Source organism: Trichosurus vulpecula, chromosome 5 (genome assembly GCF_011100635.1).
Source record: "Trichosurus vulpecula isolate mTriVul1 chromosome 5, mTriVul1.pri, whole genome shotgun sequence".
NCBI classification, from domain to species: Eukaryota; Metazoa; Chordata; class Mammalia; order Diprotodontia; family Phalangeridae; genus Trichosurus; species Trichosurus vulpecula.
The window spans coordinates 134,628,539-134,653,689 of record NC_050577.1 but is presented as its reverse complement, the minus strand read 5'-3'; the positions used below and the strand labels follow the sequence as shown (position 1 = coordinate 134,653,689).

Sequence of the window (25,151 nt, the reverse complement as noted above, 5' to 3'; positions counted from 1 at the left end):
TATCATTAGCACACAATGGTATGATCCTTCCTGCCACCCTGACGCTGCCACTGCAGAATCAGAAATGGGCCATTTGTATATTCTTCTTTGTTTCATTGGTTATCATGAGCCCATGGTAATTCATTATCATGTGGCCAGCCTACGGGTGATCAACTCCAAGCTCATTCAATTCCTCATTAAGCAGAGACAGTTTGTCACTAGGACCATCCTCAAACCCTTCTCCAAACTGAAGAACCAGAAAAAGTTTCCATTCCACGAGCATAACATTCAAGAACCCAAGGCTTCATGTGAAAAGTGGCTATTGAACAGAGCTTTGAAGGAAACTAGGGATTCTAAGAGGCAGAGATAAGAAAGAAAGTTCATTCTACTCATGGGGAACAGCCAATACAAAGATATGGAGGTGAGAGGTGGAAGGGAAAATGAAAGTAATTCAATTTTGTCTTGCTGCTGGAGAAATTTTAGTTAGCAATAGGCACGGGAAAAAAACACTTCTGTATTATATATGTTAAGATGTTCCAGAACATGGCACCAGGGTAGGTGGTTGAGTCTTCTTTTGTGAAGATTTTTTTTTAAGAATAAGAGGAGTAGAGGTATAACCAGATGGCTTAAAATGATTCAACCTAGAGACAGAATGAGGGATTCAATGATCCATTTGCTGCATACCATGTTGATTACTCTAAATACATTCAATTATAGCCATGAAAATATGGTACATTGGACTAAGGAATCAAGAGACCCAAGTTCTTTTTTTTGTTGTTTTTGGCAGGGCAATTGGGGTTAAGTGACTTGCCCAAAGTCACACAGCTAGTATCTGTGTGTCAAGAGTCTGAGGCCAAATTTGAACTCAGATCCTCCTGACTCCAGGGCCAGTGCTCTACTCACTGTGCCACCTAGCTACCCCAAGAGACCCAAGTTCTAATCATAACATCATAGGTTTAGAACTAGAAAGGCCTCAGAGGCCATCTAGTCCAACCCTTTCATTCTACAAATAAAGAAATTGAAGCATAGGGAGAGTAAGTGATCTGCCCAAGGTCTCACTAATAGCAAGTATCATAGGGTCCAAAATTGCCCAACCTACAATAAAAGAAACTGAGGCAGAGCTCTGAGTCAACAGTGCTTTATTAAAGGTCTATGCCCCCCTCTCTTGTAGTAGACTTCAGATTTTCCTCACAATCTGGGATGTCTCCTTCCTCCAGGGCCTTAGCTTTATAGTGCTTGATACCCAGATGGTATAGATGAGGCAAGGTAAAATACAAAGTCTCATTGGTTGATGGACCTTGACCTTGACCCTCCAAGAGGGTCTACATAAAATACAGAATCCCGTTAGTTGACAAATGAGCCGATGAGCAGATCTTGATAGACCAATCTTGACCTTTCAGGAGGTCCTACCAAGCTGACAAGCAGATCCATGGGTTGAGCTGATAAACAGATGTCAAAATACGGCCCAATGGGCCAGTAGAAGTGTGGGCTATGGACTGGCAAACAGGGTCATTTGTTAGCAAAATGCTCGTGGTCATCTCCCCATGTTGTTAATAGAAGGACTACAAGGAATAGAGGGGAAACAAAAACAGCTGGGGGACTTTCTATGTCATTGAGTCACCTCTGCCATGCAGGGCTTGGTCACCATAACAAGACAAAAACAAGGGTGGAGGTCTCTAGTTAGCCTCCTGTGATTAAGCAAGTAAATTTACAATATGCAGGTCATAGCTCTGGGGCCTAATATACAGAACTTATATTCACTACCATAAAATAGGCATCTAATTAATCATCCATCCCACATCAGAGGTGGGTTTTTATGCCAGTTCTTCTGAGTAAAAACACTGTTCTCTTTCCACATTGCCTTTGTGAATCCCAGGGGCCTCGTTATCCACTAATCTTATGACCTAGGGAAAGTCATTTAACCTCTCGATTTTGTGTCCCTCTCCCATGAAATAAAGAAGTCAGACTAGTTAATCTCTCAGATCCCTTCCAAAAGCACCTATTATTTTATATTCTATATCCATGACCTCTTACCCAACTATAGAAAATGATAAATGCACAAGTGAAATTTGATCCATCCAAAGCATGCAGCTCAAGATTTTTCAACTCTTCACTAATCTTAGTGACATTCTGGTACATACCCAAAGAAACTTATCTGGCTTCTGGGTGTGGACATCGAGAGAGTTTAATATAGCATTGGCCCCTCTTTAGCAAGACTCATACTGGCAGTTGGCCAGTTTATAATTCTGCATCCCATGTTCCAAGAAACCTTCAGACTTTAGAAATGGAAAGAACTGCCAGTTCTCTTTAAGCTCCTTGGCTTGCTTTACATGCAGGATTCCCTCTTTAGGAAGCTTCCTTCCATTTTTTGGTACGCTTGCAAATATTTCTTTAATATTATGTTGCTTCCCCTTGTTGAGTAGGGATTTCCCTGTAGGTCATCACCACTGAAGAGCTACTGTTCTTCCAATGATGCAAAGTCTCTTTTCATATTTCATTTGTTTAATTTCTTTTCCTCTGTGATTCTGATGTATGAGAATGGTATTTGTTGGCATAACTTCTGGCTTTTCCAGATGCCTTGGAAAAGACTCCATTTTTTAGTTTCCTCTTGATATTTGTCTGAAAAGTGAGATATAGAGAGAGGTGGAGATGGACACAGAGGAAAGCAGTTGGTGTGGGGGCAAATCATTGATATGAGTTAGATTTGTCACATGAAGAGATACTATATTTCTTCTAAGGATTAGAAACTCTTTGTTCCAAAACCATGGCTGTGTGCAGCAACTTTGTACTAACGGGACTTCAAAAATAATTGTCGTTCACTTACGAATGTAAGGAAAGGTAGAAGCATAACTAGGAAAGGGCAATAGGGGCTTTGCTTCAGAGCACTAAATTCAAAGTCCACTGTAAGGATTCGAAGTGCTTCAGCAGCATAAAATAGCAGAGCTTAGAACATCTCCTATACCTCCAACTGCTGCACACCTTGGCCCTACCTTCCTTCTCTACCTCCTCCGCTGTCCACCATTGTCTAAGGGTCTTTATTGGAGAGAGAAGGAGATGAGGGACAAGGATATATCATATATCCATGTGTAGCTGGCCTCATGGTACACAGAGAATGAATGAATGAACAAATGGGAATTTATTAAGGGCTTACTACTGACTGGGCTATATGCTAAGCACTTGGCCTAGTGAGGCCATTGTGTTTTGGAATCACTGATCCCTGGGGACTTAGAGTGTGGTGGGTGTAAGGAGAAAGTCCAATTTTCTTCCTTATCCACCTACCCACCCATCATTCCTCTTCACTTCACCAGTGTTGAATTTGAATATTTGTTACTCTGGGAACTCATCTATGACCCTTTGGCCACCTCAGTGGAAACAACCCAAGACTCTGAACCCAAGAATATTAGAAAACAAGCAATGCTTCCAGCCCATTACCCACAGCCATCATCCTAAGAAGCAATCCCTGTGGATATGCAGACCAGCAGCTGCTCCTGCAGGTGCTACAGCTACAGATACTGAAGACCCAGAAAGCAAAATACTCACTACCAAAGTACTTGCCACTCTTAAATAGTTCAACATCAGAAATTGGCATGATTTTATCAATGACAATGATGTTAAGGAAAAGGCATTACTATTTGCTTTGCCATTGTATGCTACAGGCTATAGGATCTTTCCATATGACTTGAAGTTTAAATCTTCCATATATGCTGTATCCCCAGTTAGAATGTGGACTTGTGAACAGGGACTGTCCTACTTTTCAACTTGTACCAGTGGTGTTTAGCAGTGCTTTGCTAAGTACTTAATAAAAGTTAATGTTTTTTTTTCATTCATTCATCTATTTCTCTTTGAACTGATGGTTGGTCAGTCTTGCTGAAGTGTGAAGTTGTTTCAATTAGGTGATTTATGATGGTACAACTAACTCAGGGCAATCAGATACACTCCCCAACTGAAACACGCTCATCTTCCTTACCCACCTCCAGAAAGTAGAAGGAATCACCTTACACATGAATGGTCTTACCCTCACTGGGTGTTGGGTGGGGGGTGGGGGTGGGATGTGGGATAAGGGGATGATTAAAAAAGAGGAAATGTGTTCATCACAGGATGGTACTATCAACATAAGTATAACTGTAAAAAGTTCATTCAGGGAGATGGTAGACTATTGGCTGGAACCCAGCTGAACTCTCTCCAAATTCCCCTCCAAAAAAACTTTAAGCTAATGCCTCAAACCAAATTTTGGAGCACCAGAATCAACAAAAGGTCAGAGGGAGACATTTTTCCAGGCTAAGACAACTTAGGAGATCCACAGGGAGGTCTGTGACAGCAGGGTGGATTCAGGCCTGGAGCTTGGCAAGAGCAATGGTGGACCTTGGATGTGGCTGAGACAGTGGTGGCAGCAGCAGCAGCAACAGGTTCAGGGCCTCTCAGTCCAGAGATAATAAGGAGGTCAGAAGACTGGCCAGAAAGAGATTAACACAGGAGCACTAGTACTTGAAAGGGAGCAAGGGCCCTTCTTGGGTAAAGACCAGAGCACAGACCAGGAAATCAGTGATCACATCCCTCCCAGTATAACACCACCTTGGAAACACCAAAAACTTGCAGACTCCCCAGAATTAGCTCTGAAAACAACAGTACAAAAGAGCCTAAAGCTTGACGCGGTACTTCCCCACTCCTAAGTGAGCAGAGTCCAACTTTATATATGTGGAGAAACTATAAGCAAAGACTCACAGAAAGATGCTGATTGGACCCAAGACCAGCAAGAATTCCTGAAAGAGTTAAAGAAACTGATAAGAGAGACAGAAGAAAAATTGGGAAAAGAAATTAGAGTGCTGAAAAAAAAACCTATGAAAAGACAATTAACAGCATGGTAAAAGAGACACAAAAAATACTGAAGAAAATAACACCTTAAAAAACAGAATTCACCTAATGGTAAAAAGAGGCACAAATATTCACTGAAGAACTCCTTGAAAAGCAGAATAGCCTCAAATAGAAAAGGGGGTACAAAAATTCACTGAAGAAAAGAACTCCTTAAAAAGAAGAATTAGCCAAATGGAAAAAGAGGTACAAAAGCTCACTAAAGAAAATCATTCTTTAGAAATTAGAATTGGGCAAATGGAAGTTAATGACTCCATGAGACATCAAGAAACAATAAAACAAAGTCAAAAGAATAAAAAAATAGAAGAAATTGTGAAATATCTCATCAGAAAAACAACTGACCTGGAAAATAGATTGAGGAGAAACAATTTAAGAATTATTGGACTACCTAAAAGCCGAGATCAAAGAAAAAGCTTACACATCATATTTCAAGAAATTATCAGGGAAAACTTCCCTCATGTATTAGATCCAGAGGGTAAAATAGAAATTGAAAGAATCCACTGATCACCTCCTGAAAGAGATTCCAAACTAAAAACTCCCAGGAATATTATAGCCAAATTCCAGAGCTCCCAGGTCAAGGAACAACTATACTTCAAGTAGTCAAAAAGAAACAATTCAAATATCATCATAAAGGTATAGTCAGGATCACCCAAGATTCAGCAGATTCCATGTTAAAGGAATAGAGGGCTTGGAATATGATATTCTGAAAGGAAAAGGAGCTAGGATTATAACCGGGAATAACCTACCCAGCAAAACTAAGTATAATCCTTCAGAGGGAAAATGAATATTTAATGAAATATAGGACTTCCAAGCATTCCTGATGAAAAGAACAGAATTGAATAGAAAATTTGACATTCAAACACAAAATTTAAGAGAAGCATAAAAAGGTAAACATGAAAGAGTAATCATAAAAGACAAAGTTAAACTGTTTACATTTCTATATGGGAAGATGATACTTCTAACTCCTAAGAACTTTATCATTATTAGGGCAGTTAGAAGAAGTTTACAAAGACAGATGGAATGGGTGCGAGTTGATTATGTTGGGATGATCCTTTAAAAAAGTGAAGAGGCAAGAAAGAGGGATACACGGAAAGTATGGGAAAGGGAAAAGTAGAATAGGGGAAATTTTCTCACAGAAAACTTTCATAGTTGGGTGGGGAAATGGTGGTAGGGGAAATCAGAATTGGTTCAAAGGGGGAAGAATATTTATGTACATTCAGTTGGGTATAGAAATTTATCTTACCAAATAGAGAAATAGGAGGGCAAAGGAACAAGAGATATGGGGGAAAGGGGTGATAAAAGAGAGAGATTAAAAGAGGCACATGTCAGAACCAAAAACAGACTTTTGAGGAGGAACAGGATAAAATAAGAGAGAGAAGAATAAACAGAAGAAAATAGGATGGAGGAAAATACAGTTAATAATCACACCTGTAAATTTGAATGGCATGAGCTCGCCCATAAAATGGAAGCAGGTAGCAGAATGTTGTGTACAAGAGACACCCTTAAAATAGAAAAACAGACACAGAATTATATAGGGGTCTGGAGTACAATCCATTATGCTTCAGCTGAAGTGAAGAAGGCAGGGACGGTGATCATGATCTCAGACAAAGCAAAAGCAAAAACAGACCTAATAGAAAGAGATAAGAAGGAAAACTACATTTTGCTAAAAGGAACTATAGACAATGAAGTAATATCAAAAAATGTTATAGCAAGTTTCTCTGATAAAGGCCTCATTTCTCAAATATATAGGGAACTTAGTCAAATAAAAATAATAACCATTCCCCAATTGATAAACGGTCAAAGAATATGAACAGGGAGTTTTCAGAAGAAGGAATAAGGCTTTCTATAGTCATATGAAAAAATGCTTGAAGTCACTAATGATTAGAGAAAGGCAAATTAAAACCATTCTGAGGTATCATGTCATACCTATCAGAAAAGACAGATGGTGGAGGAGATGAGGGAAAATAGGTACATTAATGAATTGTTGATGGAGCAATGAACTGATCCAACCATTTTGGAGAACAATTTGGAACTATGCCCAAATGGTTATAAAACTGTGAATACCCTTTCATCCAGTAATACCACTACTATTAAAAGGAAAAGGGAGTATATGTACGAAAATATCTATAGTAGCTCTTTTTGTGGTGGCAAAGAATTGGACATTGAAGGGATGCTCATCAACCAGGGAATAGCTGAACAAGTTGTGGCATACGGTTGTGATGAAGTACTACTGTGCAATAAGAAATGACAAGGGGGTTGGTTTCAGAGAAATATAGCAAGACTTATATGAACTAACTCCAAGTGAAGTGAGAAAAACCAGGAGATCATTACACATAAGTAACAGTAATGTGCAATGATGATCAACTGTGAAAGGTTTGGCTATTCTGATCAATACAATGATCCAAGACAATTCCAAAGGACTCATGATGAAAAAATGCCATCCACCTTGAGAGAAAGAACTGATAAACTCTGAGTATAAACTGAAATATAATTTTCTGGCTTTCTTCATTTTTCCTTTTTTGTAACATAGCTAATATGGAAATACATTTTGCATGATTTCACATGTATAATTTATATAATATTGTTTGCCTTCTCAGTGGGTGAGGGAGGGGTGAAAGGAAGGAAAAGAATCTGGAACTCAAAATTTAAAAAGGAAAGAATGTTAAAATGAATAAATAATAAATTTTTAAAAGGTATATTCAGTGTCTCAAGTATGGTTTATACTGCTCCAAGTATAAAAATTCCTAGTTATAACACTGTAGAAAGTATGTTATCACTTTTTTATAGAAAGTTGTGGATTACTATAACATTAAAGGAAAAAGCTTGGCAAAGAAAACGGTGATAAGAAGAAGCCAAAATTCTTTCCAGAAAATATCTAATAAAATTAAAATAAATTTGATGTGCAAGTTGGAAAAAAACAAGGTATTTTGTGGCTAAGTAAAATAGGTGAGTTTTATTGCCTTAAAGGGAACTGTGTGGAAATCCATTTCCCTTCAGCTAAAGTCAGCTGGTAATCAGTTTATCATTTAGGGGGAAGAGCCAGAGGAAAGAGAGTTCTCTTTGTTACATATTTGAGCTCTGACTTAAAGGAAGATGGGTTGTTTATAATACAAGGTCACCTTTCCTGGAGTGACTCCTCCCAAACATCTGTATTAATATGAGGAAAATCTGAGAACTGAATATGTTCCTAATGATTTTGCTTTGGCTCTTCTCTGCTGGTAAAACTTGATTCTCTTTCATTCTTTATTAAGTTTTCAAAATTACTTTAAAATAAAATATATTTGGCTAGCTTATTTGACTGTTAAACATGTTGTAGTCGAAATAGCAGTGTATTAGGAGTTTATATCCTAGGTACTTCCACTTGTTATCTCTGACTTTGGGCAATTCACCTCAATGGTCGGAACCTCAGTCTCCTCATTTCTAAAGTGAGGACAGCAATTCCTATACTACTGACTTGCAGACATTAGGAAGGATTTCTGGAAACAGATGGACAGAAATTGTACAGCTTGAGAAAGCATAGAAAGGTTTCGTTCTCCATTATCTGAGGGAGTACAGATAAAAGTATGTCGTCAACAAAGTATGAATTCTATTTTAATATCACTTTACATAGTATATATGTATATGTATGTAATCTCATATAATGTACATTACATATAATAAAGTTATTATTATCATCACTGTGGGGGCCTTCCAGAATGGGAACTCGCTTTTATTGTTGCAGATTTCAACCAGCATAAAATCTAAGCAAATAAGTCCCAGGAAGTTTCCTGAGTCCCATCAAGGTTAAGTGATAGGTTCAGTATCACAAAGCTCATAAGAGTTTGAAATAGGGTTTGAACCCATCTTTCTTACTCAAAACCCAACACTCTGCCCCACTAAGGCCATGCTGACTCTACATTATATATGCAATATGATAAGCATGTCCGACAAGAATGTGACATTCATTGCATTTTGATATCTCACTAAAAGTTTTGTGGGGTTTAGTCTTGGTTTGGGTAAGATTTACAGTTGTGGAAGACCTAGGGCACATTTCTGAAGAATTGCTGTGCTTCTGATTAGGCCTAACCAGGAAATGCAGTCATTGCCAGGCTACCAAAACATTTTCTTTCTTGTAGCTTAAAGCAATGCAATATCCTGCTTCATTTTTTGACCTAAATTTTTCTTCAGTGTTACTATGCCCTGATGTATACTATACAATTCCATCCTTGGAATGATTGCAGAAGAATATAATTTCTAATCATTCTTTGTGAGGTCATGTCAAATGCACTCTGATTTGAGGATGCTTATATACTTTAACTTTGGATGGGTTATTACTTTGGCTCCAAATGTGCATAAAAATACCTCCCAAAATTTAAAGATGGTTGGAGAAGTGGTTTCCAACCATTATGATGGTTGGTTGCCAGTCAAGAAATCAATTTGTTGCAGTTTACATTTTATCCAGTGAGCTACTAAAATGGTCAAAATACATGGTTCGTACCAACCATTTTATAATGACTATCTTCATGTACTATATCTCATCTGTATTGGAAAGGCCCTGTAATCAGAATGATTTTTAAAAATTATTTATCAAGTGCCTATTTTGTGTCAGACACTGTACTAAGCATTTTAAAAATATTATCTCATTGAATCTTCACAACTTTGGGAGGTAGATGTTATTATTATCCCCATTTTACAGTTGAGGAAACTGAGACAGACAGAGGCTAAGTGACTTTCCCAGGGTCACACAGCTAGCAAGTGTCTAAGACAAGAGTTGAACTTTGGTCTTACTGATTCTAGGTCCATCATTGTATCTACTGAGCCATGTAGCTGCCTTTAGGACCTGGAGGCAAACTTTAAATGCTCTATCAATTTGATTTGTTATAAAAAAAATCTATATTGAATAAACAGCATCCAGAATTTAGATGAGATATAAGGAAGAATTTTTTTCTACTGCGAGAATCACCATTTATTAAATTCTTTATTCAATATGATAAAACTTTGACTACCTAGATCTCCACTTTCTGGAACCTTAAGGCCTCCAGATATAGAAATAGCCAAAAGATAATAATGATAAACACTCTTTGGAAACAAAGAACAAGCCCCTGTTGCACTATGATTAGCTGATTCACCATGTGAAAATAGAGAAAGGGTTCGGTTGGCTGGGCTATCTGTAAAGGACTAGGCTTTCCATATAGAAGCAGAGAAGAGTAGGATAAATATAAAAATGGAGAAGAGGTAAGTAAAACAAAAAGTGGAGAAAAGAAGAGGAAAGTATTCTTGAAGGTCACTAAGGTGACATCAGATGTTTTTAGAAGTTCCTAGCTGGGCAATGTGTGGCAGATTCAGGAGAGGCTAGCCAGACTCTTTGTGGAATCTGTCATCTCTAGCTATTGAAGCATTACCATGCAAAGTACCTTTTGAAATTAGAGCTCCTAGACGGTGTTCTGTGTGAGTGGTTCTCAGAGACAAGATCGGAAGGTGCACTTATCCCTCTGATCTAATGCTCTCGCAGAGGTGAAATGTTTTTATGAGCAATGCAGTCGGCTGAATTGTGTATTTTCGAAGAGTGGCTTGGGAATTTCAGAGACACACAATTAGAATACTAGACATAAATGGAGAAAAAGAGCCCACAACTGATGATGTTAGGTAATTACTTTTGTCTTTTTCAGATTGGACACAGTCTAACCATGAGCAGTTTTACAACAGTGATGAAACTGGTGACGTACAGACACCTCTGCATCTACAGATACCAGTGAATCAAATTTTAAGTAGAATTATAATAGGTAATAATATAATAGTCAAATAGCCATTTGACACTTAATGAATGCTGGTTGAGTGGCTGAGTGAAATCTTCTATTGAAGGTTTCCAAAAATAAAATTTCAAAGTTGGAATATTTCATAGTCCTAGAACTTTCAAAGTCGTCCTCTGTGTCCTTATAGCTTTCAGAGGAAAATCTAATTTATGCATGTACAAATCAGTTGGAGGTTCCTACACACATACCTGGACTGATTCTATTAACTTTTTATACCTTTGGTAAAATGTCACTTCCAAACATAAGGAAAGTGAGACCCCAAAGGGCTAAGTAGATGGGCCAGGAATGGGAAACTTGTAGCCTCAAAGCCAAATGTGGCTCTCTAGGTCCTCACATGCAGCTCTTTGACTGAATCCAAACTCCATAGAACAAATCCCTTTAGTAAAAGGATTTGTTCTGTAAAACTTAGACTCAGTCAAAAAGCCACACCCAAGGACCTAGAAGGCCATATGTGGCCTCAAAGTCGCAGGTTCCCCACCTCTGAGCTAGCCCATATTCACATAGCTTGTAAATATAATATTTAGGACTAGAACCCAGATTTTTGGCCCCAAATTCAGTGCTCATTCTAGCTAATAAGGTATGTGTCTATCATATTCAGCCATGTGTTACATCATATTCAGGCAGGTCTTAAAGAGAATTCCATCAGAAGCCACTTAAAATTTAAAGTTATAACCCTTAAAGGATTAACCCTTACCAGTCTGTGCAAACTGACTTATACCTTGAGAGTTCTGGATGGCTAAGATTGTTGAAGATGGTGACTCTTCTCTTGAAGGCTTTTAGAAATATACTAGGTTGTTCTCTGTCCTAAATAATTTAAGTCAGACTTGCATTAAGGCAAGGGAATTAACTACCTTTCAAGAATCTTTGGATTCTAAGACTCCATAATCTCAAGGTCTTATATAATGGTCTTTCACATAGAGAAGGTTTTTAATACATTTAAAATTTTGTTATGCTTTTTTGCCAACCCACCTATTTATTAGAAGAATTTTTTAAAAGGAGTTAAGAAAAAACCTACTAAGAGTAAATTACCATAAATGGAATAAAGATGGAAGTAAACTGTAGTGTATTAGAAACTGGTTTAAAATTTGGAATACTGAAAAGCTCTGATATCTGGGAGTCACTAATATTCAATAATGCTTTCTACTTTATCAATCAATCAATAAACATCTATTAAGTGCCTATTATGTGCCATGTACTGTACTAAGCACTATTATATACAGACTGCTTTTTTCTATATAGGACTAAAACTGGCCATCAGTTCTTTTTTTGTTTTAAATCATATAAATTCAATAAAGAAAAGAAAATCAGTTGCTTAATGGCCTAGTGCTTTTACTAATTTTGTTTTTGCTTTTTGGATAGTTGTTATGACATGCTTCAAATATTATTTCAAAAACATCTTTCTTGAGAACTGACAATCTAATCCTGTACTCTCCTGACTTAAAGAAAACAAAATAATCAGACATACATACCTTGATCATATAGTCACCCATTGAACCATAATATCACAGGATTTAAAACAAGAAAGGACTGCAAAAGTTGTCAATTCCAAAAAAAAATTACAGATAAGGAAACTGAAGACCAGAAAAATTATTATTCACTTTCACTCTATCTTCCTCTCCCCAGCTAATCAACATTGTTTTCATCACTAAGAAGTAAGGAGCCACTGGAAATTTTTAAAGAAACTAATACATACCAATATACAAGTCAGAAAGATCATTCCACTGATGGCATTTTAATAGAATAAAAGACTGGAAGCAAGGAAGTCATTGAGTAGAAAATGCTGATGGAAGTTCAGAATTTTAAAAGCAGGACTTAGTTACAAGGTCTGAGAAAAGGTGAAGATTTTAATGATGCTAATGGGAGAAGACTTGGGAGGATTTGACTCTAGTTTGAAAATGGGAAATCTAGTTTAATGAATTGTAAGATGTGACTCTGGAATTGCATGCTGGAGGAATTGTGGTTACTTGTCCTAGATTTGGAAGTGTGTAACAGAAGGATTTCAGGTACCATGTAATTAATTTAGTCTTTGTTGCCTGAGATTGAGGTGAAGGTAAAATACCCAAGCAGATATTCTAGAACAGTTTGGAAGGATGTTTGGAAAATAGATGATATATGACTCATTTTCATACATGTGACACATAAAGTCAGAAGAACAAATTGATGGAAAAGAAACAGAGCTCAACAGGACCCTGAAATATGTCACAAGAACCTCTGAAGAAAAGGCTCAAAGACAGAGATCAGCAAGAGTTTTCGTGAAATTCTCAGGAGAAATCAGAACGAGAATGGTGGAAGGAACTAGTTAAGAAAACTGGAAACAACAGAAATAGATGAAAAACTTCAGAAAGCTGAATTTTTAACAGCGTGAACATATTAGCTAAAGTTGGTTTATTGAAGATAGACGAGACATAAGGAGCCAGTCTGACAACTCCAACTAGTCTATTCACTTTGAGAATTCTGGATCTTGATTATTGTGAACACCTACCCTCATCAAGCCTATTTGTTTTGGCCTGCTCCTTTTCCTATGTAACAATTTTGAATGGTCTTCATTTTAAGAAGTTCAGAGGACAATTTAATTCTGAGGTAGTTCTGGAATTTATCTCAGAAATAGATTTTACTTGTCTTCAGAGTCAGCAGCAGAGAGAGTGCTAAACCTGAAGTCTCAGTACCTGGGGTTTGGATGCCCTTTCAAATGTTCATGTACCAGGTGTTGGCTGTGGGAAATGCATAGAATTATAGACACAATCGTAGGCTTAGGTCCAGAAGATCTTTAGGAGGCCACCTATTCCTACCCCCTTATTTTGCTGGTGATAAATCTGAGGTTCACAGAGTTTAAATGACTTCATCATGCTCGTAAAACATATCAAAGGCAGGATTTGAACCCAAATTTTTCTAACTCCAAAACCAATACTTCATCTCTTTATGCCAATTTCCCTTTCTTAAATCATCTAACTTCTCAGAGCCACAGTTTCTTCATCTGTGAAATGAGGTTAATGATACTATCAGTATCTACTCTTGTGAAGAAAGCGTTTTGAAGACCTTAAATCATTATGTAAATGTATTATTATTTTGTAATCCAGTAAACTTTCAGAGGTGGTGTGCCAAGACTTTCATTTCCAAATTTGTATCTACTCCCTTAGAGAGTTGGCTGAGAATGTGTGAGGCAAGACTGGGAGAGGAAGACAGGATTGGCACTTCTCCTTTGCGAACCTAGGATGTGGATGGTGGGAGCCAATCCCACCTGTAGAAGACACCACGGTATTTAGTAGCCCTATAAATACTGCAGAAGGGGATTCCTCAGGGGAATACTTTCTGAGCCTCTGACTTTTGATCAGTGAAGTAGTCTAGAAGGCTCAAGTCAGACTTCCCTGAAACCCTTCCCCAATTTATTATCTCCTTTAAAATGCAAATACTTCTGGGAGTAGTCATGCTTTAAGCTCTCAGCTAACAGTTTCGTTTTCGGTTAACATTTTGACAAACTTTAATTGATCCCAACTACGGACAAGAAAGTAATACCGCATATGTAGAGTAAGACTGGAGGGGAAGGAGATAAGAATGGTCGGGGGATAGAAGGGGTACCAAAGATAGAGCTACCGAACAGCTTCACCTAAATCAGGCAGGCTCCATTACTTACAAATAATCTCCATAACTACATTTAGCATATGTACTCAAGATTGCTCACCCCTTTTATAGTCATTTATTGATGTAAATTTTTTAAAAATTACAATAGAGGTAACATGGCATATTGGCATCAAAGTCAGAAAGAACTGAGTTCAAATTCTATCTCTGACCCTGGTTGTGACTTTGTGTCCCTTAACCTCTTGGAGCCTTAGACAATTCTCTAAGATCATAAATTGCAAAGAAAGTGCCTATTTGCAATCATAGAAGATGGAATATTAACCTCGGGGACTCAGTTTCCTCATCTATAGGAGAGGGTAGGAATAGATGATGTGTGAAGTACCTTCCAGCTCTAAAATCATGTGATCTATATTGCTACTGCTTATTAAAAACAAAGTTGGATCTCCTTTACAAATTAGTTGCCATCTATTCATTATTCAGTAATCACAAGATGCCTCAAGTTATCCTTGTGGGGTTTTCAAGAAAGAAGAACTATTCTGGCTCTGTAACTTTAATAATTCATCCAACATGGTCATGCTCTACTGTCATAAGCATTCTTTGTCACAGTCTCTTTTCCCTTAAAAGGTCAGAATTATTTAGCAAAGTTTTTGATTATAAAGAAAGTAGGGTTTGTCTTCTGCAATTCATAGCCACCTTCAACGTCTTGTTGGGGCACGCTAATCAGAGTTCAATATTTTTTTCTGCTCATTTGTAATTCATTTGGCATTGACGGCATTTCACTGATCATTATTATGATTTCATGGCTTGGCTATTTATGAGTCTTTTGCATGGGCTTCCCCAGCCAGATTATTATTCTTCAATTTTGTACTAGTTAAGCATTCACTAAGAGGCCCTCCCAGAAAGCAGAGTTCCTTTGTTGGAATGCAGGAACAGGCTCATTTCATGTTCCTGTTGACTTTTTATAACCAAGATTACTCATCACAGCTGAAGTTTGGGGAACAATAGATGGAAAATGGTTTCAACATTTTTTCCACTGAACATAACACTATTTTACAGAAAATGTGTTTGAGGGAATGGTGCTATTAGTACCAATAATAATTTAGGAAATACTATAATAAATAGATAACATTACACATTTATGTTGTTTATGTTGAATGTTTTGTGAAACTTACATGAACTACATATGATTTTATTATAGCAGCTTATGCGTATTTGTGAGAAATACACAATTTGTCCATGCAGGAAAAGATACAAGGTACAAGGGTAAAATTAATAGTCAGAATCTAGAGAAATTAGAATCATATAAGAGATAATGCAGCCTAGCTTAAGTAACACCTCCTCCTAACACTTTCCATGAAACCTTTCCTAATATCCTAGACCAAAATGACTTCTTGTTTTCCTGATATAGGGGACTAGTGATGGATGGGATGCCTTTTGGCCAGTTCTCCTGTGTCTTATATTACTTTCTTATGGGGTTTACTATTTGCATTCTATATCACCTTCTATTATCCTCTCTTTATTTCATGTATAGTAGTAGCCTCATCTTTCCAAATAGATGATAAACTACCTGAGGGTAGTATATGTACTATATAGTATATATACTATAAGTGGTATTTCTTTTTTAAGTTCCTATAGCACCTAGTTTGGGTGTTGGACACACATTTTCAGTGACCTGGGATTTCATCCGTGAAGCACAATCACCAGGACAACCCATCAAAAACTTAGAAAAGTCCTAAAGAATTGTCTTGGTCAATGAGTCATACAGTATCAGCAGCATAACTTGAAGTCAGGTCTTTTGATTCCAAATCCAGCATTTTATGCACTTTAGGTCGTTCTGGGTGCTTTCTAGTCATTTTATGATATTGCGCTGAGCTGAATTGCATGTACCTTTCTCTAGGTAGTATGCACTGGAATTTTTTACTTCAGTTAAATATATCACTCTTATTTTCCCTAAGCTGAGTTTAAATGCTCTAGCAATTTAGTTCTTGGTTGGTGATACAGTCCTCAGATGCTTGCTGCTTAAGGGTCCAAAAGGTCTTAATAAAAAATATAGCCCAATTTGGGGGACAGAATTATTTAATTTCTTATAAAATACCAAAGTAATTTTCCTTCTCTTAATAAATGAGGGAAATAGATAGATGGATGGGTAGATAGATAGATAGAAGGAAAATGTATTTTATTCAATAAGTAGTAGACTGACTCTTCCTGGTTGCATGACCCCTGGGCAAGTCACTTAGCCTCTCAGTGCTCTAGGTCACTGTCTTAGACTATAAATTGCAGAGGTGTGGAGTTGCTTTCTCAACAGAAAATTCCCTATCCTAAATCGTAACCATCCCCCTACCCAAATCCTAGCCAGCAACAAAGTCACAGATTTTATTTTAATACTATTTTAGTGATGACTAATACTGTAATATGTTGTGCAAACATGGCATAACCTGTTGGCATGTTTTTCCCTTCTTTTAGGGAAAATCAGCAACGAAAGTAAAGAACAGCTAAACATTGGCATTACTTTGAAATGAGCCAGTGGGGAGAGACTCACTCTACAAAGTACAGTTACCAAGTTTCCAGAGCGGGCTAAATATATGTAAACGAGTGTCACCGAAAAGCACACACATTGTCTCTCTAACACCTCGATCCTTTGCTTCAGTTTAGGAGATGTAACTAAAATTTTCCATCCATTCTTCATCACCTTTGCCCTGCGAAGCTGCTGAACAACGCCTTTTCCTGGGGGAGGAGAGGTAAGGGGGTAAGGGTGGGGGTAGGAACTCGCATCTTGACCCTGAGAAGTGTTCAAGGACGCACGAAAAGCCTTCTGACTCCGGCCGGAGGTGCCCTTCACGCTTGGGAATCCCTCACTAAACTGTTCCACTTTACACCCTCCTGCTGGTGTGATGCACCAGGAAAATATTCTTGTTTTTCAAACAGGCTCTCTTGGATTGTCCTGATGGCTATATGGCTGGGAAAATGTTGCCCCAGGTTTAAAATATCTGCCTCAGTAGAACGTGGGTAAAAAGCTTGCTCGCTCGCTCCTACTTCCCCCTCCCTCCTCGGGCTCTCCCCGTTGCTCCCAAAATCTTTGGGGATGTGCCTAGACCCAGCACTGCTGTCATCCTGGCCAAAAGCAAGCAGAACAAACCCCTGGCCCGCAGCCAGCTCTCTCACTCACAGCTACCTCCCCTCCCTAACCTACCCCACCCCCCACCCCCACCGGGATTTTTTTCTTTCCTTTTTTTTTCCCTTCCCACAATACAGGATCTTCCTTCCTCAGCTCCCTTAAATTATAACACAGGGAAACCTCCACCAGAACCTCCGTCAAAGCCAAGGCAGAATGTCTAGTGGCAAATACATAGACTCCGAGGTAGGATTTGCTTTACCTTCTGGGAGTTTCTAAAAGCCCCAACCCCCTGGGCACGAGGTGCTCTCCTGCCCTATCTCCCTCCCTCGGAGCGCCCGCTTCTGCAATCTCCACCAGCTCCTGGGAGCACTCCAACAACCTCTTTTCTTCTATCCATTTCCCTCTTGACCTCTGACCACTCTTCTCATTTAGCCACTGCTAAGGAGCAGGCGTCCGGGGAGCGTTGGGGAGGAATCGGGGGTGGCACAGAAACTGGATGTTTGGTATGTTTGTTGTTTGCGGGGAGAGGGTTGCTTTCTTAGGGAAATCACCAGAAGAGTCACAGAGCGAATTGGGGGGAAGAGACGTGAATAGGATAACTTTGGGGGTTCCTAGACTTTGTGTCTGCCGGAACAGAGATCCACCTCCTTGGAGGTTTTTTTTGTTTTGCTTCTCTCTCTCTCTCTCTCTCTCTCTCTCTCTCTCTCTCTCTCACGCCCCCCTCCTTTATTCTGCAAACAGTGAACCAGCTGCCCGGCTGATAACTCCGGGGCGGGAGGCTTGAGTGTCTGGGGATGCTGGGAACGTGGTGGGCAGGGAGGGGCAGCGGTGGCTCTAACTCCCTTATCCCACAGCCCTGGGCAAGCACATACCCAAGCCTGGGCGTCTGGAAAAGCTTAAGTAGGGCGTTGGCGCACGCTATGTTTGCTCTTCCCCAAGTCCTTGATCCCTCTCAAAAACTCCTTTGGAATGGAGTTTCCCAAGGGGAGATTCCCCCCAGTTCACCCAACCCAGCCACCCACGCTAGAACCCCGACCTGTATTTATGCATAACATTTTTTTCCCCTAAAGTCAGTCGCCGCAGAGCCTATAAGAGCAAACGGAAGGGGGCGGGGGGATGCTGTTGCTAAATGGGGGAGATGCGATTGGAATTTAGGGGAAACAGGTGAGATATGGGAAGGGGGAGCCTGAGGTGAAGCTCAATCTCGAGATTCGATAAATTCTAGGAGGTGAGAGTGAGAAGATCTCATTAGGGTCAAATGAGTGGGAGGGGGAGGGCCGTGACAGTTTCCTCTAAGCTTTAGGACTACCTGAGAGAAGTGGAGCACTAAGGTGGGGTGCTAGAGGAGGGGCCGCAGGTGCATTGTTCGATGGGGAGCTAGGGGGAAAGATGAGTAGTAAGTAACCCATTACTCTATCGGAGAAAGCCAAGTTTAGGTTAGGAAGCTACAGGTGTGATAGACTGGGGAAGAGGGGGAGGTGATAAAGCAGGTAAGGAAATTTAAATAAGGTGAGACGCCCTAAAGTGGGGCTGGGACCAAATCAGAGAGCGAGGGCTGAGCCCAAGGCTGCTGGAGGCTGGAGTCCTTGGAGCCAAACCCTGAGCGCTGAATTCAGTGAAGGCGGGGGAGTATAATGGGGGGGTGCTGCAGTTGGAGAGATTAGGGAGCTGGACGTTTGGGCTGTGTTTGCAGATGACCCCTGGCGGCGGGAGTGGGAGTCAGACTTCTCTGCCTGGTACCGAGGGGTGTGGTGTCGTCTTTTCTATCCTTTTAAAAAGCCAGTCTCCCTGTGAAGTCTACTTTGCTCTGAGCAAGTCGTAGTCCTTGCCGCAGCTGCTGCTGCCGCCTTTAAAAAGAATAATAATAGTAAATTCTCTCTTCCTTAAGCTTGAGATCTTTCCCAACCTCCAGTTGACTTTTGTCCGCTTGTTCTGTTTTTTTTTTAATTTCCTTCCCACCCCCCTCCCTGTCCCTACCACCACCCCCTCCCTAGGGGCTTCTCTACTCGGCGCCCATCCGGGAACAGGGAAACATCTACAAGCCCAACAATAAGACCATGGCCGACGAAATGAACGAGAAGCAAATGTACGATGCACATACCAAGGAGATCGACCTGGTCAACCGAGACCCCAAGCATCTCAATGACGATGTGGTCAAGGTAAGGGATGGACTGGGCCAGAGGAGAAGACAAGAGTTGGAGGGAGGAAGGGAAGGTGACCTGAAGAGGTGAGGACCTCTATGAGTTGCTGGCGGGACCCTCTCAGCATCGCACTGACGGATGAGGGCACTAGCCCAGGTATCATATTCCCACCTCCGGGACTGAAAGGAATAATCTGCTGACAACTCAAAGAAAAGGCATTTTCCCCTTCTCTTTCTTTGCCAGGTGATTTCAGCCTAGCCCTAACCCCGTTATTTCCATTTAAGTCTGCCTGTTCCCAGGCTTCCTAACTACGGAGAATTGGATAGGCAGGCTGCTAAGGCAATGTTGTCTGCACCAACTCTGATGCCTTTAAGAGCTCTGCTTAATGATACTAACTTGAGCATGGGGTACTCTTAGAGCACTGTTGTAAAGCATACCTATAGGCACATGGAATACAAACAAGACATTGAGAGGATCCTGAATTAAAATAAATGCATCTTACTATGTTTCTCTTAAAAGTATTAGAGCGGGTGAAAGTGCTTTGGACCAAGAAGAGGGAATGAGTATTCCAGTGGAATGCCAAACTGAGTTTTTAAATAGAATGAGGTTCCTGGGTGCAAAAAGCTTAAGTGTGCAAAAATCTAAACAGCCTGGAGTCTTAATCAGTTGCACTGGGGGACCAGCTAGTTTGCTGCTACCAGTACTTTCATGTGTGATTTCTTACATAAATCTGCTCCAGAATCACATGGACCAAAATGAATCTTTCTGCATATACATGCAGAGTGTTTGTTTAAAACCAGTGAGCTGTCAAAACTTTTATCTGATATGATCGTGGGCACTTTTTTATTACTATTCTTGAAAACTTTAACCGTTTTAAGCAAATGTGGTCAGAGGAATGCATTGTTAGAACCCGCTTGGATTGAGAAATTGTGGATATTACCCATCTTTGGCAAAGGGCTTAGGTTTCTGGGACTAAGAAGGCCAAGGAGACCTCTTGGCTCAATATAATAGAATCTAAAGACACTGTCCTGCAAAATCCTATGACTGCAAACCTGATTAAAATAAAACCATTTCAAGCCATCCAGGACTTGTTACACAAGGATAGGAGTTGGGAGGAGTGAGATTTCAGTAACTCTTAATGTTTATGAATAGCATATTTTAAAAGGGGAACATTTTATTCTGTACATGTGAGGAAAATGAATGTATCGAACTTAACTCCCTTGGCATGCAGGCAAAAGGAAAATAGTAATTGGAAGCTTTTAAAGATTTTCCTGGTAGGGCAGAGTATGGAATATTTTTTTTTTAAAAAAAGGAATGGACAATAATCTGAAAATTAAAATTGCTAAATTCTGAATAAATTTAAGAGAAGGTAAACCCATTTATTTCAAATTATTTTAAAGAGGGGGATAAAACGCTTTCCTCCCTTTTGATAAGGTTAGCTCCTAGGTAGAACACTAGTACTGTAGAATTCAGAAAAGAGGTACTTCTTTGGTTATTTTTTTCTGTTCATTTGCACTGTTAGTAGGAGTCCCTGGAGCAACCAAAGTTTCTGAGGATGAGTCAGAGCTCCCAGGCTGTATGGAATTTGGGTCTCCACACACAGCATGACTAAATAGAGAAAGAAAGATCCCAGTGGGAAAAGAGACTTAACATAGATGGAAAAAAAACATAACAGTCTTAGAGGAAATTGAAGTTTACAAAACAGAACTCCAAAGGGCAATTATTAGGGATCCTCAGACCAAATAAATTAAAAGCAAGTGTTAATGTGTGGCCCTGCCAGCCTCAAGATCCTAAGTGGCCCTCACTTGCTGGTACAACTGAGTAAAAGAAAGTAAACAAATAGCCCACTATCATAATCATGTGTCAGATCTCCTGTGACTTCAGGGAAGTAAATAGAAACTTAAGTGTGTGAATCTAGAAATTTAAATACTTCCCAAGCAACAACAGGTCACAGTTGATCCAGGACTAGCCTTTTTTTGGAATATCAAACATAGAAGAGACTTTAAGGTCACCTAATTACCTACGGCACAAATTCCTTCTTACCTCTGATGAGTAATCAAGCTTCCACTGATAGGGTCTTAGAGTCAAGAAAGAGTGACTCTTTTAAGGATTTTGGGGGCCAAGAATTTAAACTTGATCATGAAGGCTGGAATAATCTCTTTCTTGTTATCTTAACACTAGAACTTGAGTTTCTCTTACATCTGAATAGACATCTCACATCCCAGCCTTCAAACACTTGAGAAGTTCTTGTTATCATTGGGCTATTAAACTTCATAAACAAGTGGAATGGAAACAGATCAAATAAATCTTTTGTGAAAGGTAAATGACTTAACAGGGAAGAGGGAAGCAACTCTACATCCAGAAGATTCTCATATCACATTTTTAAAATAATTCTGGCTGATGAGAAACAGAGGAGGCGGTCCTGATATAAAATGTAAAAAGTTACACTGTTGCAGTGAATGTGTACCAAGTATTCTTTCAACACCAAAGCTAAGCTGTATAGAAAGCACAAGAAAAACCAGAAGCCATATTTTTAAAAAGGAAATTAGTTTTCTAATCCATTTCTAAGTTTGGGGTTCAAGGGCCCAGTTACCTGGCTGTATGAGCATAAGCACTCAGTATCATAGAAACTAGCTTCTTGACTTCCTTCAGTAAATGAGTAATTGTGTTTGCTCATCATATAGTATAATCGTGAAATTTCAGACAGGATTATCCAAAAAAAGTAAAAACTGCTGTATCAAGCTTCTGCTAATAAAAGGGATGTAAATCAATATGAAATTTTGGCAGGTAACACTTTTCTAAGCCTTCACATGACTGGTTCATATGTTTTATATGTGTTTAAATATGGAATGGATCTGTGATATTGTGGGTACCGGGGACCTCCTTCTATTACATCATCCAAGCTGACCCCAGATTTTTGATAAGTACTAGAAAACAGAATGGATCTGTGATTTCATGGTGGTGGGGAGCCTTCCACTTCTTGATCACCTAAGCAACAACCCTTATCTGGGATTCTGTAGTAAGTCCTAGGGTGTTGCTTGAGGCACATAGTGGTTAATACACCTAGCAACATACAGCTAATAAGTGTCAGAGACAGGATTTGAAGCCCAGGTCTTCCTGCCTTCAAATCTAGTGGTCTTATTTGAATGTTCTTTTAAGCCATCAATTTTTACAAATTTGCCTGGAATTGAAGAACTAGTTGTCCTTGTAATCAAATAGAGTGCACTGTCTCCAGAAATAGTCAATCAGTATTTATTGCTATGTACCAGGCACTGGACTAAACACTGAACAGACAGACAAAAACCATCATCTCAAGACACTCACTGTCTCATATGGGAGCCAACGTGCAAATAAAGAAGGATACACATGTTCGCTTTAATGTGAACACTGAACTTCAGAAATATACTGAAAAATTAACCAAAGGTGAGGCATTCCAGTCGCATCCAAGTGCCAAGGCATGTGTTTCTCAACACGGTTAAGCTTGTAATCACTAGTGTAGCTGTTTTCTGTGAATTCAAACATTGTACATCAAAGAAAAGGTTTTTTAAAAAACACCAACACCATTTTGCTTTGATGAAAATAGATTAAATTAAACCTGGAACAATTATAATAGAGGTATATACAAGAAACTCATTAACTGTTGACCAAGAAACCACTTTATCTTTCCCTCCCTCCAACTTAGCACAAGGAATGACCATGGCCTGTCTATCCTGGAATGCCTGTAAACTGAACCCTCTAGCTCATGGTAGCTCTGTGTAAGGACATTCATCCTTCAGTAGGCAGAAAAGCAGCCCATACTCACACCAGTAAATGAAAAGTGAGATCATTCCACAGCTGTACCACAGAGATGTTAGAAGTCCAGCCCATCACTGAAGATCAAGATTCAGAGAGAGATCCTTTAGGCTGTGGATTTTTCCACAGATTTTTTTTAAACCATCTGACTTGTGAGTGAATTGCATATGTGGTAAAGTATGTTTCAAATTTGCTATCTGGAATAACAGTGGAGTGTGTAGAGTGTTCGTCTCCAAACTTGAAACATGGATAAGCATAGGCCAGGATTTATTCACCTATTAATGTTTGTTTCAGTGCATTCCATTGAATATGTGTCTGTTTCTAGATTTCTATTAATTTGGTAGGGTACAATGAATCCAGTGGAAGAGAAATTTACCCAGGTACATAATGTTCAAAATAATTGACTGCTAAACATGTGGTGTTGATCAAGGATGGCTTATCGTCCTTACCAGGTGATTTGCTATGGTTAGGCTGCAGAAGAATTAATAACTTTACTATGAACGTAGCTGAATCACAAATGACAGTTGTTCCTCGTATATCAGCAGCCAGTTTGCTAAATGACTTTAGATTAAACTTATTTGAAAAGCTGTATCCTTTTTAGATTCAGCAGGAAATTTTCTACAGCCAGCTCATACCAGCTCACAAGAGCTGATGGTTATATTTTCAACAAGCATTTACACCTTGGAAACAGGGTAAATGCTACAAATCAAGGCTTGATTGTTTTATTGATTTCTAGGCTTAAAGTTATGGAAAAAATATTAATAATGCAGATTACACATAAAAATGTCTCCCATCCCCAGGCAGGTGTCGAATATTTACCAGCTCACCCCAGCTTTTTATCGTATACATGTTCTTCCTCAGTTAGTAGTGATGCTAGAGTGGCAAATAAGATGAACTGAGGCAATGTCTAAATAACTTAAATTTTGTGACGGTGTTCAGCTACAATGATGTGGTGTGTTCCTATGCTGTGTAGTCCAAAAATGATTGAATTCAATCAGTTGCCTCAAGAGATGCTGCCACAATAACTGCTATTTTTTTCTGAAAACTCATTGTCAATTCTTGAAAAACCCGCATTACCTCTTATAGCAATTTGTAACCAAGTCTGGAAAATTATTCCAAATGTTATTTCTGAGATAGGTAGCTAAGATTACTATTTATTTTCTATTCGATATGTTATTGAGTTGTCCATATGAGAAGATGCAAGTCACACTTGCATCATAAAAATGTCATTGATTATATTTTAAGTATCTATATTTTTAACTTTATAAAGGAACAGCAAAAAACTCAAATGAACTATTCATGTACTTACTAGGAGGGATATTTAATACATCATTTTAAGGTCTGTGATGTGCTTTTTGTAGATTATATGTAATAGGCACATAGTTTCATATATATTCACGTAATAATTTTAAAAAATCCAGGACTAGATGAATACATTGTTAATATTGGACACAGGTGAGGAGAGATTCAAATTTAGTTCGCATATTGTTATAGTTGGAAGAGACTTTGGAGACCTTCTTATGACAAATCTAGTTTTCTTTTCCTTATATCACAGCTACTTGTTATTCCAATGGAGGGTTCATAGAGGGGGATAATAAAAAGGTAAGCTTGTAGATGTGTCACAGAATTTCAGTGTTTGAAAGGACATTAGAGATTTTCTCTTTTTTCTTTTCTTTCTTTTTTTCTTTCTTTCAAAGGTTGTATCTCCCATCTCACCCAGGCTAGAAGTACAGAGACTATTTATGGGCCCAGTCCCACTATGCACTATTTCTAACCCAAGCCATTTTTCCCTTCCTTAAGTAACCTGGAAGCCAGTTTATTAATGTGGATGCCAAACTTAGTACCAACACTGGAGTGTCATAACCCATGGCAGCTCAAAATTCCTGA

At 39.0% G+C, this 25,151-nt stretch overlaps 1 protein-coding gene across 3 annotated transcripts in view; it reads left to right on the top strand.

Annotated features, from left to right (window-relative positions):
* The first annotated feature begins 16,796 nt into the window (after window positions 1-16,796).
* CAV1 (caveolin 1) overlaps window positions 16,797-25,151 on the top strand; it is a 48,010-nt gene continuing 39,655 nt past the window's right edge. Inside the window, exons 1-2 of one of the 3 annotated variants that reach the window (XM_036762047.1) lie at window positions 16,797-16,954; window positions 19,326-19,490. In XM_036762047.1, coding sequence (XP_036617942.1) covers window positions 19,389-19,490 — 102 coding nt within the window. In that variant the 5' untranslated portion in view covers window positions 16,797-16,954; window positions 19,326-19,388. Of the gene's footprint in view, window positions 16,955-17,474; window positions 17,575-17,724; window positions 17,835-19,325; window positions 19,491-25,151 lie in introns of those variants that run through there. The other 2 variants (XM_036762045.1, XM_036762046.1) reach the window with 2 other exon arrangements.